Source organism: Prionailurus bengalensis, chromosome B2 (assembly GCF_016509475.1).
Source record: "Prionailurus bengalensis isolate Pbe53 chromosome B2, Fcat_Pben_1.1_paternal_pri, whole genome shotgun sequence".
NCBI lineage: Eukaryota > Metazoa > Chordata > Mammalia > Carnivora > Felidae > Prionailurus > Prionailurus bengalensis.
This window is the reverse complement of record NC_057349.1, coordinates 81,038,853-81,052,148: the sequence shown is the minus strand read 5'-3', so window position 1 is coordinate 81,052,148 and position 13,296 is coordinate 81,038,853. Positions and strand designations below refer to the sequence as shown.

Sequence of the window (13,296 nt, the reverse complement as noted above, 5' to 3'; positions counted from 1 at the left end):
CTCTTACCTTTTTATCACTTTCTTTCAAAATGATCCAGACAGTGCTATAATTTAAACCATTAGTGACTAGTACAGACTTTTAACCAACAAGTATATAAAAGTGGCAGCTCAGCCATTGTTTTTTTCTGTTATTCAGATCAATAGACTTGACATATGTAATTTATATATTTTTAAAATGAATGAGAATTACGAGGTATTTGTTGATTTGTTTTCAGTTGTATTCAAATAAATTTTATGAGTATGCCATATATCTGAAGTCATAAAAATATCACATTATAGTCCATATTTATGTAAAATTACAGGATTATATATTATAAACAAAGTGATTTAACTTATGGTAAAATGTACTGGTACCTTTCATTCCAGAAAGGTGTTTTATTATTACTTCATTTTTTATAAATCTTTTAAATTTTAGAGACTCTTTGTAGTCATTAATAAAAATTTGAAAGCCCTTTATAGCCATCAACTTAACTAACACAAATCACTTGAGATATTTAAATGATAAAGATCCTTGATCTTCATTTATATCTGGAAATATTTTTATTTCTCACAATGCCTATACACACACACATACATTAAACATATATGTTAACTTATTATATATGATAGTAAGTGACCCTAAATCTGAAGGTATTGTAAATGAATACAGTCATTTTATTTTACTTTATTTTATCTTATCTTATTTTATTTTATTTTATTTTATTTTATTTTATTTTATTTTATTTTATTTTATGACTTTTTCTGTATATCTGCTTTTATGAAACTCCAGAACTTTTGGATGAAATTTCCCACTTTCTCCCCCTCAAATACGTCAAGTATTAATGAGGGCATTTAGTAACAGATAGTTCAGCCTCTGGTATTTGCTTTGATTCCTCAGAGGCTTGATGAGCTCAGCCTTTTAAACTCTGTTTACTATTGCCATTGATATTCCAGTTATGAGAAATTATAGCCAAGTGTTCTCCCTTCAACTGGGAATGAGAAGCCTGCTCTAAGGCAATTCAGGAGCATCTGCTAGTGCAAGTGCTATACTCTGTGCTCAACAGTAATGGCATTGGCTGTAATTCAGGACTGACCTCACCAATAGCAAGCCTTCCTTATTTCCTCTTAAGTTTTATATTTCTTGAGATTATGATTGTTACCCTTTTCATTTACAAGACCTCCAGTAGGAAAACCCTGGAACTGAGACACACTATGGTTGTTTGATAGTCATTTGCCTGAATTGTCACAGACCGCTATAGATTTCGAGTGAGGGGGAATTTGGGGTGGCAGTGCAGCCTGTTCTAAGACAGATGATATGTAGCCATTGTATAGCCAGTTTTTAATATTGATCAACTCTTTCAAAATTATTTAAGTGCTATCAACTTAAAATGTCAGTTTGGGATCAGGATGGCAAATAATAATCCTAATGATTAGAAAATCCTAAACATTTTCCCCTGAAATGTTTAATGGCAAATGACCATTAAATGTTTTTAATTACTCATGAAAATAACATTCATTATATGAAAAGAAAACTATGCACAATCTGGATTTTCAGAATTGAAGGTATACTTCTTTTTAAAGTCTGGCTACACAGTGATAAAACATACATGGGAGGTTTTGGTTGGTTGGTTGGTTGGTTGGTTGGTTGGTTGGTTGGTTTTAGCCATGGAAATTGATAAAGAACATGAAGAAAAGAATTTGCCCACCCCGTATAGTCATCAGAGGAAGAGAGAAAACTTATTAATAAAATTTAAGATTACATCTTATACAGAAAAGTAAAGTGAGTAGAGTTTATACTTTGGAGCTTGATTCAAGACTGACCTTAGAGCATCTGGGTGTCCCAGTCATCTGACTTCAGCTCAGGTTATGATCTCGTGGTTTGTGAATTTGAGTCCTACATCGGGTGAGCTCGAGCCCTGCTTCGGGTAAGCCCTGCTTCAGGTAAGCACGAGCCCTGCATCAGATGAGCACCAGCCCCACTTCTCTCTTTCTCTCCCTCTCCCTCTCTCTCTCTCTCTCTCCCTCCCTCCCACTCTCCTCCCTCCCTCCCTCCCTTCCTCTCCCTCTCCCTCTCTCTTTTCTCTGTCTGCCCTTCGCTCATTTGTACCCTCTCTCAAAAAAAAAAAAAAAAAAAAAAACAACTTAAAATCACTTAGACTTTACATCCATAAATTAAAATTAAATTGGTTGTTTTCATACTGCCATTTCTCTTGAGTGGAACAGTGAATGAAGCAAGCTTCTGAATTAAAGGTAGTTGTGAGTATTTGTGTAAAATATTGCATCCTTACAACTTACTTTTAAATTAATTCAGGTTTGTATTAAATCAGGAAACTTATTAAGCACGTATAATGGATCTGGCATCTTAGATACTTTGAAAACATACTGAGAAGGAAAACAGCAGCCCCAGGATGTCTAGGGACTGATCTGACACTGAGGCCTCAAGTACTGTTATAGAATCTGGACATAATAATTTCTCAGAACACCAGTAGACAGTGTTATGCTGAGACCATGATAAGATGAGGCAAAACAAGAACATATAATGTTGTCTCAGCACAGACAAAACCAAGGTCGCTGTGGCACACACAAAATACCAAACATTGCCTTCTAGCTGATGTGAGTGACTACTTTACCAGCTGCAGCTTTATCCTCACTCTAGTCTGCCTTCCCTGTAGAATTGCCTCTGCTTTCTGACAGTAGCCAATCTAGAGTGAACCCCTCCTTCCTTGGAGCCTGCCCCCCAAATCTATAAGCTCTCTCTCAAACCCTCTCAGAGAGACCCCACAGTCCCCCATAGTGAGCACTGTGCTTCATTGCAATGAATGTTAAGCCCATTGCATCCCACCATGGGTATGTTCCTGGTGGTCTTTGGCTAGGAAACATTGACAATCCTAAGAAGGCCCAGCCCTCTGATGTTTTTGGGTACATCAGACTTATGCCCAGATCAATTAGAGAACTATAGTAGTAACAGCCACCATTTATTTGTTGTGCACCAACTTTGTGCCAGTCAGGCCTTTATGTTATTTAAATCTTAACCCTGTAAATTTGGTACTTTTTATTTTCCTCATTTTGCAGATGAATAAACTGAGGGCTAGAGAAATGTCTTCCTTTGTACTGCCAGTAATGGGTATAACCAAGTTATGAATCCAGATCGATTCCAGAACACACAAACTACGCTGCCTTCTGTCTTGCATGCAAAACTGCATGTATTGTGTGCTAAAGTAATCCTACATCTCTTCCATTTCAAGTGTTTTGACTTCCAGTAGTCTGCATCATGATTACTAATTTAAGTAGTTTTCAGTGATGATGAGTTTTAGCTTTACCATATTATTGAGCAAGGCCAATCCACCTTGATAATAAATTTCTACAGATGGCTGCACAAATTTATTTTTTATACATCTGGGTGAGCCTTTCTATGTTTTACTAAAATTAAATATTTTCATGTATGTCTGCATGTCCTTTCTAGAGTTGTATCCAATATAGATCTGTTTTCAAGATGTCTCTTGGAGGGGACAGCAGTCAGTAAAAATCACAACTGCAAGATGATGTGATTATGATTACTTAGAGAACTAGGCATGCTGTATTTTTATATGGACTTTAAAATCTACTTTTATTAGTCAGATATATACCTCAAGGCAAGCTCTTTAATTTTCCTGAGGTTTAGCAATCTTATGTACCAGCGGGGACCATAACACTCACCCCATGGGGTTCTTACAACATGCGAAAGTACCAGACACACTGTAGATGTTTAGTAATGTATACCCACCTCCCCATAGTATACTTCCCAGGGTACTTACCACTTCCTTGCTCTCACTATAGTATATTTTTGTTTTGGTTTAGTTTTTTGGTTTTGGGGGCTTTTTTTGGGGGGGGGCACTTTTTTAATTCAAGTTAGTTAACCTACAATGTAGTCTTGGCTTCAGGAGTAGAACCCAGTGATTCATCTCTTACATCCCAAAAAGTGCCCTCCTTAATGGCCATCACCCATTTAACCCATCCCCCCACCAACTGCCCCTCCAGCAACCCTCAGTTTGTTCTCTGTGTTTAAGAGTCTCTTACGGTTTGCCTCCCTCACTGTTTTTATCTTATTGTTCCTTCCCTTCCCCTGTGTTCATCTGTTGAGTTTCTCAGATTCCATACATGTCTCACTACAGTATATTACTATCCAGAAATCAAACAAAAATAGCACTAAGAAAGAAGTAAAATCCCATTGGCATTCAATTATTTCTATATCAAAGAGAAGGTTCTGTTAAGGATCATAGAAAGTATTTGCCTTAAAGACCTAATTTAATCACATATCAATTGTTATTTATTCAAGGGATATAATTTATTAGACTACTTCTTTATTCTCAGTGTGCATCTCCGTCAGGATAATTTTCTGTTAAAGGTCTAAATCAGAGACTTACTTAATAGTTTTAAACAGTTACTGGTTCAGGGGCACCTGGGTGGCTCAGTTGGTTGAACGTCTGACTTTGGCTCAGGTCATGATCTTGCTTGGTTTGTGAGTTTGAGCTCCACATCAGGCTCTGTGCTGACAACTCAGAGCCTGGAGCCTCCTTCAGATTCTGTGTCTCCCTCTCTCTCTGCCCCTCCCATGCTCATGCTCTGTCTCTCTCTGTCTCTCAATAATAAATAAATGTTTAAAAATTTTTAAATAATTCCTGGTTCATAGTACACCTTTCTCTTGGAGAATTTAAAGACCAAAAGACCATATAAGAATAATAAAATTCTAAAATTTCCTTAATGGATTTCCTTATAGTGAAGCTAGAATTAGACTGAGCCTATACCTTCAGATTAGAAAGAATGTTGTCAGTATTACCTGTCATGTATGGATTTAATTGAATTATCTGTGACTGCTATAATGGAGGAAATACCCTTGTAAAACCACATCACCAACTTGATACCCATTTCTTTTTAATGTTTATATTATTCAGATGTTACTTCAGCAAAATTATTATATAAATCACTATTTAATCTCTGTGTTTTGTGTTTGTATAATCTTAGCAAGTAAGAAAATTTCTGAGGGTTTTAAATAGCTTTTAAATTTCAGTCTAAATAGTATCTCTGGCCATAAATTCTTATAAAAATATTTTCCCAGTCGTTCAGGTGAGACATAAAAAGCAAAGCTTTATTTTTGTCTGTAAAATAATTCCCAATTCCTTTTTATAAACATAGCGATAAATTCTGGGCAAAGTCCAATTCTGTTTCATATCCACTGATGGTAATTTGCCCTCTGGTTTAATTTTGGGTTAGTATTCTTTTGCTGCCTTAAATTGCACTGTGGCATTTCTGAACTCCCATAACCACTTTCATATCCAATCCTGTGGTAAGTCAAGTTTTTCTATCTCGCTTAAACTTTATAGTTTGTATAAGAATAAAGTAATTGTAAATATCCTGAAGGAAGGAGGAACCCAAATAAGTTTTAATAGTTTGAGAGCATATATAATCGTAAGAATTTCACCAGTGATTTTTTTTAATAGCTACTATAAAATAAGACTATACCTTAGTTTGCAAGCAGTAACATAACTTTAATCCATAAAATCGTTTGATTTTTTTCATTGTCAAATATTACCTGATCCTCTTACTTATATCTTGTATTTTTCAGGTGTTCAAAAAATACAGTTATGGCTTGTTTTTAAATATTTCTTTTGTTTTTTAATATGAACATTTTAGCATATTGTTATTCTTTGAGATACCAATTTCTTGAAATAGGAAGGCTTACTTAGTTGATTTAAGGATATAAATTTACCTCATGTCTTTTTGTAGTTTTAAGGAAAGACTAGTTTTGAAACTTGACTTAAGAATATTAGTCTTATTTCTTAGTTTTTATAGCCATAGGAAATCTCAAGTAGAACAAATGATTATGCACCTGGGGTGCTAAATGTTCTTGGAAAGTAGAGAGTGAAAAATAAATGAGTAGCAAAGGATTCTCCTGGGAAAGATTTAAACTTAAGGAATACGGTACTATAATTTATACTAGGTCCAGATAGCAATATGTGTTTTAACATGACAAATGGTCAGTGACTTTTTAAAAAAAATTTTTTTAATGTTTATTTATTTTTGGGACAGAGAGACAGAGCATGAACAGGGGAGGGTCAGAGAGAGAGGGAGACACAGAAGCCGAAGCAGGCTCCAGGCTCTGAGCTGTCAGCACAGAGCCCGACACAGGGCTCGAACTCAACAGACCATGAGATCATTACCTGAGCTGAAGTCGGAAGCTCAACTGAGCCACCCAGGTGCCCTGCTTTTTTTTTTTTTTTTAATACAAATTCATTCTTATCTTTTGTAAGCCCAAGTCTTACTTATACTGTATCTTGTTTAATTTCTCATAACTTATATTGAGTCTCACGTGTCCACAAGCACTTGTATTTATTTCTCCTCTTAAAATGTTAAAGTAAGAATATTAGCACAAAATTAGATTGACTCTGAAACCCCCCCTCTGCCAGCATTTTGAAGAAAAATTGTTCTTGGTTTATGATAGAAATTATAACTATGGTCAAATCATTTTATCCTTAAGTCATCAAAACTTTCTTTTAGTCAGAGAAGGTTTAAAGAACTCGTGAGTAATGTCATAGAGTCTGTACTTGTTTTACCAAGGGTAACAACTTCCTAAGAGGAAGAGTTACATATTTCATCACTGGTTCTCTTTGGTGTGTATTCTAATTCTCCTGAGTACAAAAGGTAAACGAGTCTAAACACCCATCTTATATCTGAGTGCTAACAGTTTATGTTATCATTTTATTCAGTGAGTATTTATTATGTAGTTACTGTATATTCAGCAATATCCTAAATCCTGGGGAATACAAAATAAAAGTATACATGATTTCTCCCCTTGGGATATTATAATGCTTTTGAGGAATAGCAACCTTTGAGGGTAATATAAACTATTTCCAGCTCAAGTTTAAGTTTATGTAGTAGCAGACTATAAATACAGCCAAACTTCAAAGGAGAAAAATGTCTTTGTGATAGGAATTAGTCACTAAATATGTTTTATAGAAAGAACTGTGATTTTGATCTTGAGAGGGAATTGTTAGGTGCTGCAAGTGCACTCATATATTCCTATCTTGTGATACAACCTAATTATCATTCATTTAGTGAGCATTTTTATCGTGTCAGGAACCCCTTCAGGTACTTTATTTCATTTGATTTTTTACAAACTGATGAAATGGGTAATACTGTCCTCATTTTACTGTTGAGTCTTAGAGGTTAAATAACTTAACCTAAAGCCACGGTGCTAATGAATGGCAAGCTAAAGACTCCAGTTCTGGGTTGTATTGTCTCCAGTGCCTGACTTCTTAAACTATTACTACTACTTCTCATCCACACTTGATAAATGAGCTTAAGGGCTGAGTTACTCAAGTTTACACAGCTATCAATGGCAGAACTGGGATTTAAGCCCAGGTCTGCAAAATATATTTAGACTAAATCATGTGAGTTTGCTGATATTTTGATGTTTAAAAATGTCAGTTTTGGAGCTCCTGGGTGGCTCAGTCAGTTAAGCGTCCAACTTCAGCTCAGATCATGGTCTTGTAGTTTGTGAGTTCAAGCCCTGCATCAGGCTATCTGCTGTTAGCACAGACCCTGCTTTGGGTTCTGTCCCCCTCTCTCTGTGCCCCTCCCCTGCTTGTGTGCGCTTGCTCGCTTGCGCTCTCTCTCTCTCAAAAATAAACATTTTTTTAAAAAGTCAGTTTCATATAGTTCAGTTTTCATACTTGGTCTTTGCACTAGACCATATAATCCTTGGATGAATATGGGGTCAAGATTAAAAACAGGGACAGAAAGAGGGGCATAAGGAATTGTCAGAGTAGAGATCATCTGGATAAGATAAAACCTGCCAATGGAGGGTCAGGAATGCCAGGGTGAAAATTTCAGAATTATTCCATAACAACCAGTAAATGAACATTTTGTACTTTACACACTGCTAGAATAAAGCAATCTTCAAACACAGGGTCTGGCTTTGTGCTCAAAGAACCAAGAATATAACAAGAATGAGCATTTAATGTGGAAGGGACTCTGAGGTGAGCCTTACAGAATGGAGAGGAATTAGCAAGGAGGAGAGAACAGAATGAGTATTGTTATACACAGGGCACCTTTGTAAGTGTGGCATGCATAAACTAAGGTTTTGGAAAAGACTGGTCTGATAATTGAGTTGAAAATTGTTTATGGTATAGAAAAGCTTTTTGGAATTTCAGTAGGTACCCAAGATGAGAGTAACATTCCACCAGTCATTTCTTCAATTATTTTATGATTTATTTCCGAACTTGTTATAAAAGTGCCTTTTATTTTTAGTACCCTCAATTCATTGTGAGTTGTCAAAACTTAAAATAACAGAACGTTAGCAGTGAATGATACACTAAAAGTCATCACATCTTTAACCCAGCCCCAACCCCTCTGTAGATAAAGGAGGCTTCTTGAAATAAACTAAATCAGACATTGTACTATAATTAGAATTCACATTGCTAATTTCTACTCAAGGGTACTTTCCACTGCTGTATTGCCCCTCGTTTTACTTAATGCAGTCTTTGAGTGTTTTACTTTTCTCTTTTTTTTTTTTTTCTAATGTTCATTCATTTCTTGAGAGAGACAGAGACAGAGTGTGAGCAGGGGTGGGGCAGAGAGAGAGAGGGAGACACAGAATCCAAAGCAGACTCCAGGCTCTGAGCTGCCAGCACAGAGTCCAATGTGGGGCTCGAACTTACAAACCGTGAGATCGTGACCTGAGCCGAAGTCAGATGCCCAACCAGCTGAGCCACCCAGGCAGCCCTTTGAGTGTTTTTCTTTGTTTACATATTGAAATTGGACATAAGGTTCTTCATGAATGTATGTGCTTTTTATGTTTTACTTTGTATATGTATAACTCCATATTCTTTTTTGTGTCTTCTGTGGGGTATTTACTAACACTTCAAGAAAAACAGGTGCTTTTAAAAAAAAGATTCTTATAAAATCCATTTTAGTTCATATGTCCTTTGAGAGTTTTTAATATATGAAATAACAATACATAGATAAGAATATATGAATATGTAAGTTGCGAAAGCTGATAATAAAATGGACACTCATGAATCCACCACACAGCTTAGGAAATGGAACATGATCGATGCCTAGGAGTCTTTTCTTTGTATTCCTTGCCTGTGGCCTCCCTGTCATCCACCAGCCTACAGTACCATTTTCTCTCAGACCACGTTTCTAGACTTTTTATAAATATCTCCGGTTAAGAAATTATCTTCTCTTAAATGGAATTTAAGTTTGTTAAATGTAGTTTCATAGATGGCTCTTAAATTTTGTCAAATGCCTTTTTATATATCTATTGAGAATTTTCTCCTTTAATCTGTTAATATAATGAATTGGATTAATAGAATTCCTATCATCAAGTGGCCTTTGCATTTGTGGGATACCCTCAATTTTTCAAATTATTTTTATTGTCTTTACATTGCCAAATTTCATTTGCTAGTGTAATTTTTAGGACTTTTAACTTTGCACATATTTTCATCAGTGAGGTTAGCTAGTAGTATTTCTTATTCTGTTGTTTCTTAATCAGGTTTATTGCTTTCACAGAATGAGTCAAGAAGTGTTTCTTTTTTCTAGAATAATTTCTTTAAGATGGAAAGCGATATTTTCTTGATTGTTTGATAGAACTCAACTGTAAAATCCTCTGAGTTTGGGGTTTTCTTTAATGTGTAGAAATTTTGGTGATTTATATATTTTTTGGAATTTGTTACACTTGATTTTTTTTGTTTTATTTTTAATTTACTAACCACCAAATTTTTGTAGTATTCTCATTTTTATTTTGTTATCGGGGGGGGGGACTGATAACTTTGTTCTTTTTCTAACTTTGTAAGTTAAATGTCTATCTTGTAAATTGTCACTACTTCTGATTTTTTTCATCTAAATATTTAGAATTAAATATTTTTCTCCAAGTGCATCTTTAGTTGCATCCCACAGGTTTTACTGTGTTCCATGGTAAAAATCACATACTTTCTCATTTCCACTTTGTTTTCTTTGACCAGTGAGTTATTTAGAAGTATTTTTAAATGTCTGAACAGGGGCGCCTGGGTGGCTCAGTCGGTTGAGCGTCCAACTTCGGCTCAGGTCATGATCTCACAGTCTGTGAGTTGGAGCCCTGTGTCAGACTCTGTGCTGAGAGCTCGGAGCCTGGAGCCTGCGTCAGATTCTGTGTCTCCCTCTCCCTCTGCCCCTCCCCTGCTCATGCTCTGTCTCTCTCTGTTTTAAAAATAAATAAAAACATTAAAAAAAATTTTTTTTAATGTCTAAACATGAGATTTTTTTTTTCCAACGTTTATTTATTTTTGGGACAGAGAGAGACAGAGCTTGAACGGGGGAGGGGCAGAGAGAGAGGGAGACACAGAATCGGAAACAGGCTCCAGGCTCCGAGCCATCAGCCCAGAGCCTGACGCGGGGCTCGAACTCCCGGACCGCGAGATTGTGACCTGGCTGAAGTCGGACACTTAACCGACTGCGCCACCCAGGCGCCCCGAAACATGAGATTTTTAAGGTTAATTTTGAATCAGTACAAAAATACATGGTTTATATAATACTTTTTTTAACTTTTTTGAGATTTGCTTTATAGTTTAGTACATGATCAGTTTTCATAAATGTTCCATGGTGCTTAAAAAGAATGCATATTCTCCAATTTTTAGTCATATCTTTTTGTTTAGATCAAGCTTGCTTTTTTTGGAGTTCAGGTTTCACTAGTGTTATATATATATATTTTTTGGTCTGCTTTTTTTTTATTAAATTATTTTTTAACGTTTATTTATATTTTTTGAGACAGAGAGAAATAGAGCATGAACGGGGGAGGGTCAGAGAGAGGGAGACACAGAATCAACAGGCTCCAGGCTCTGAGCTGTCAGCACAGAGCCCGATGCAGGGCTCGAACTCACAGACTGCGACATCATGACCTGAGCTGAAGTCGGCCGCCCAACCGACTGAGCCACCCAGGCACCCATGGTCTGCTTTTATAAAATATTTACAGAGGAGTATTAAAATATCTCATGATAATGGTGAATATGTCCCTTTCTCCTTGCAGTTTTATTGCTTTATCTATTTGGAAGCGATATATAGATACAGCATGTAGTATAATAGGTAGAGCACATAAGTTTTGAATTGTTGTTACATAGTGAATTGACTCATTTATCATTTTATCTCCTTCTCTAATCTTTTTTTTTTTTTTTTTTTTTTTTTTTGCCCTAAAACGTATCCTCTCTCATATAATATAGCTGAATAACTTTATTTTGGGTAGGTTTGCCTGATTATCCTTTTTTATCCTTTAACTTCCTGTTTTCTCTGTCTCTGTTAGATCTAATTCTTATAAACAATGTTTAATCTAGCCTGACACTCTGATTTTTTTAAATATCTTAACTGAAGAGTTTAATCCATTTATATTATCGATAAGTTTGCTCCTCCTTATTTTATGCTTTCTTTTTTCTCTTTTTTTCTCCTTTTTTGCCTTCCTTTGAATTGAACAAATACATTTCTCATTCCATTATTTGTCTTTCTTATTTGGAGTCATATGTATTATGTTTTGTAACTACCTGAGAAACTTTAACACTCATACTGAACCTAAAGTTAACATCCTTATTCTTATCCTCAACAATATAAGCATTTTTAAAGCATTCCTTATTTTGCTTATGCTTTTGTTCAGTTTTTAGTTCCATCTTATTTATTTTTTGCTTGGTAATTTTGTAAATTAGTCATGTTTCCATTGTTTAATATTTTCTGTGTATAGATTCATCCTTGTGTTTACCAACATTCCTGATTGTAACTAGGCCCTTCCATCAGAGAAAAACTTTTCTTACCCCTAAAGTTCATGCTTTAGATATTGTTATAAGAGTATATGGATGGTAGACTCCCTTTTTGCTTGTCTAAGAACGTTATTTTGACCTCATTCTTTACATTTTTGTTGGCTAACCTGTTCTAAGTTGGCAGTTAATCTCTTTTTGCAGTTTAAAGATATTCCACTTTCTTCTGGCTTCTGGCTTCCTTTTTGCTGTTGAGAATCTGACTAGTATTCTTTTGTGGATAATCTTTCTCTGGCTGCCTCCTTCTATCTTCTATTTGTCTTTGTTTTCTAGAATTTGACGATGATATGACCCATGTTTAACTCAGTTATTGTAGCTTTTCTGTTATTTTTTCTGCTTGGGATTGGTTGTCATTGGGATTTGTTGTATCTTCTATCAATATTTTATGAATTCACAGTATACATTTTCTCCCCTTCACCCAGAGCCACTACCAATGCAGACAAATTTATTTGCTATCTGCTTTTATAGGGTAGATGTTTTTCCTAGTTTACTTTTTCCCCAAGAGTGAAGACTTTCTTGGGTTTTAGCTTTAAGCAAGGCAGTTCTCTGGTCTCACTCCCATCCTACAAAGGCCCAAGACTTTATGCTTATTCCTCTGAGTACAGAAAGTAAGCAAAACAAAAGCTCTAGGTCATTGGTGTTCAACTGAAATTCCCGTCTAATAGCTTAAGCACTTACTAGACTCCTACTCCTGCTTTATTTCTGGTCTCAGAGCATTTCTCTTACTTTCTTGAAAGCTCAGCAGTTTTGTTTCTTGTTTGTTTGTTTGTTTGTTTGTTTAAGTTCATTTATTGAGAGAGAGAGAGAGAGAGAGAGAGAGCGTGCAAGCAGGGGTAGGGCAGAGAGAGAGAGAGAGAGAGAGAATATCCCAAGCAGGCTCTGTGCTGGCAGCACAGAGCCCGAACCAGAGCTCAAACTCATGAACTGTGAGATCATGACCTAAGCCAAAACCAAGAGTCAGACACTTAACCCACAGAGTCACCTGGGTGCTCTGAAAGCTCACCAAGTTTTAAGAGGTGTCTTTTTAGAGGATATATTTTTTGCAAGAGTGTTTTAGGATCTCTGCTGATAGAAATGGAAGCCTATCTTTTGCTTTATAATAAAAATTTTCTCTTGTCTTTTTTTATTCCCACATAAACATCACATGTTGTTCCTTCTATTACTTCTTCCTACAGGTAAGCAGTAGGTCATCCAGTCCTAGTGTCAGAATGATCACTACCTCAGGACCAACCTCAGAAAAGCCAAGTCGAAGTCATCCATGGACTCCTGATGATTCCACAGGTGACCAGTGTATTTCCTCATTATAATTATGAAGCTGAATTTATCATATTTGTTTTCATTTCTTTGTGTTATGATTCTGATCTTTATAAAGGCAGGCATTTTGGGGGGTGCCTGGGTGGCTCAGTCGGTTGAGCATCCGACTTCGGCTCAAGTCATGATCTCATGGTTTGTGGGTTCAAGCCCCACGTCAGACTCTGTGCTGACAGCTGAGAGCCTGGAGTCT

The 13,296-nt window shown here is 36.0% G+C and overlaps 1 protein-coding gene across 9 annotated transcripts in view; it reads left to right on the top strand.

The window, feature by feature from the left end:
* MAP3K7 (mitogen-activated protein kinase kinase kinase 7) overlaps positions 1–13,296 on the top strand; it is an 85,910-nt gene that overhangs the window by 57,063 nt on the left and 15,551 nt on the right. For all 9 annotated transcript variants that reach the window (XR_006298996.1, XR_006298992.1, XR_006298998.1 and 6 more), the window contains one exon: positions 12,968–13,073. Coding sequence is in view for 2 of the 9 variants with exons in the window: in XM_043591950.1 (XP_043447885.1) it covers positions 12,968–13,073 (106 nt within the window). In the remaining 7 variants the exon portion in view is untranslated. The remainder of the gene's footprint in view (positions 1–12,967; positions 13,074–13,296) is intronic.